Raw genomic sequence first — 2,086 nt, 5'->3', positions numbered from 1 at the left:
CCAGGACCGCGCAAGGGGCACGAGGGGCACAGGGATGCGCAAGGGGCACAACGTGTGCAAGGGGAAAGGGGACGTGGGGACGTGCAAGAGCACAGGGTGTGCAAGGGGTGTGCATGGGCACGGGTGAGCCCAGGAGCGTGCAAGGGGCATGCAAGGGGCGTGCACAGGCACAGAGCGTGCAAGGGGGCATGCACGGGCACGGGCGAGCCCAGGAGTGTGCAAGGGGCGTGGGGGCGTGCAAGGGGAGTGCAAGGGGCATGCAAGGGGCATGCACAGGCACAGGTGAGCCCAGGAGCATGCAAGGGGCGTGCAAGGGGCATGCACGGGCACAGGGGAGCCCAGGGGCGTGCAAGGGGCGTGCAAGGGGTGCAGGGGCGTGCGAGGGGCGTGCGGGGGGCCCGGCTCACCCGGCCGCCCGGGTCCCGGCCGCAGAAGCTGCGGGAGCTGCAGAACTTCAACACGCTGATGGCCGTGGTGGGGGGGCTCTGCCACAGCTCCATCTCCCGCCTCAAGGACACCCAGGCCCTGCTGCCCCCCGAGGTGGCCAAGGTGGGCTGCTGGGAGGCCACTGGGAGCGCTGGGAGGCCACTGGGAGGGTCCTGGGGGGCCCTGGGAGGGACTGGGAGAGCACTGGAAGGGGCTGGAGGGGGTGCTGGGGGGTATTGGGATGGACTGGGAGCACTGGGATGCATGGGGAGCACTGGGCTGCACTGGGGCTGCACTGGGCTGCACTGGGGATGCAATGGGGATGCAATGGGCTGCACTGGGGGCACTGGGCTGCACTGGGAGCACTGGGTTGCACTGGGGGCTCTGGGCTGCCTGGGGCTGCACTGGGGGCACTGGGGATGCAATGGGCTGCACAGGGCTGCACTGGGAGCACTGGGCTGCACTGGGAGCACTGGGGATGCACTGGGGATGCAATGGGCTGCATTGGGCTGCATTGGGAGCACTGGGGGCACTGGGCTGCACTGGGAGCACTGGGAGTACCAGGAGCACCGGGTTGCACTGGGAGCACTGGGCTGCCTGGGGCTGCACTGGGAGCACTGGGAGTACCAGGAGCACTGGGTTGCACTGGGAGCACCAGGTTGCACTGGGCTGCACTGGGAGCACTGGGTTGCACTGGGCTGCACCGGGAGCACCAGCTTGCACTGGGAGCATGGGGCTGCACTGGGGCTGCACTGGGGATGCAATGGGCTGCACTGGGAACACTGGGAGCACCGGGTTGCACTGGGAGCACTGGGCTGCACTGGGAGCACTGGGAGCACCGGGAGCACCGGGTTGCACTGGGAGCACTGGGAGCACTGGGCTGCACCGGGAGCACCAGCTTGCACTGGGAGCATGGGGCTGCACTGGGGCTGCACTGGGGATGCAATGGGCTGCACTGGGCTGCACTGGGAGTACCAGGAGCACGGGGCTGCACTGGGGATGCACTGGGGCTGCACTGGGCTGCACCGGGAGCACTGGGTTGCACTGGGAGCACGGGGCTGCACTGGGGATGCAATGGGGATGCACTGGGCTGCACCGGGAGCCCCGGGAGCCCTGGGATCAGCGGCGCGGCCCGGCAGGCGCTGGGGGCCATGGCGGAGCTGGTGTCGGCGCGGGGCAACTTCGGCGCGTACCGGCGGGCGTTCGGCGCCTGCCGCGGCTTCCGCCTGCCGCTGCTCGCCGTGCACCTGAAGGACCTGGCGGCGCTGGACGCGGCGCTGCCCGGGCGCCTGCCCGGCGGCCGCCTCAACCTGCCCAAGCTGCACGGCCTCTACCAGCACGCGCTCGACCTGCGGGCGCTGCAGCGCCTGCCGCCCCCCTTCCGCGCCGACCCCCACCTCCTCCGCCTGCTCTCGGTGAGCGGCGGCGGGCTGGGCCGGGGGGTGCGTGCAAGGGGGAGTGTGCGAGGCAGGGGTGTGCAAGGGGCAGAGGTGTGCGTGCAAGGGGAAGGGGTGTGAAAAGGGCAGAGGTGTGCGTGCAAGGGGAAGGGGGCTGCATGCAAGGGAGCATGCAAGGGAGGGGTGTGCAAGGGGCAGGGGGCTGCCTGCAAGGGGAGGAAGGGGGCTGCGTGCAATGGGGAGTGTGCGAGGGAGGGGCGTGC

General features: G+C 70.5%; 1 protein-coding gene across 1 annotated transcript; it reads left to right on the top strand.

Annotated features, from left to right (window-relative positions):
• Positions 1–318: 318 nt before the first annotated feature.
• LOC112966795 (RAS guanyl-releasing protein 4-like) lies at positions 319–1,841 on the top strand (the record flags this gene model as incomplete). The annotated part of the gene is made up of 2 exons (XM_026067252.1): positions 319–549; positions 1,566–1,841. Coding segments are annotated over exons 1-2 (507 nt in total), but the record flags the coding sequence as incomplete, so codon positions are not given.
• Between the last annotated feature and the right edge of the window lie 245 nt (positions 1,842–2,086).

This window comes from Apteryx rowi, unplaced genomic scaffold (genome assembly GCF_003343035.1).
Source record: "Apteryx rowi isolate R43461 unplaced genomic scaffold, aptRow1 scaffold_2562, whole genome shotgun sequence".
Classification (NCBI taxonomy): domain Eukaryota; kingdom Metazoa; phylum Chordata; class Aves; order Apterygiformes; family Apterygidae; genus Apteryx; species Apteryx rowi.
This window is presented reverse-complemented; position numbering and strand designations above follow the sequence as displayed.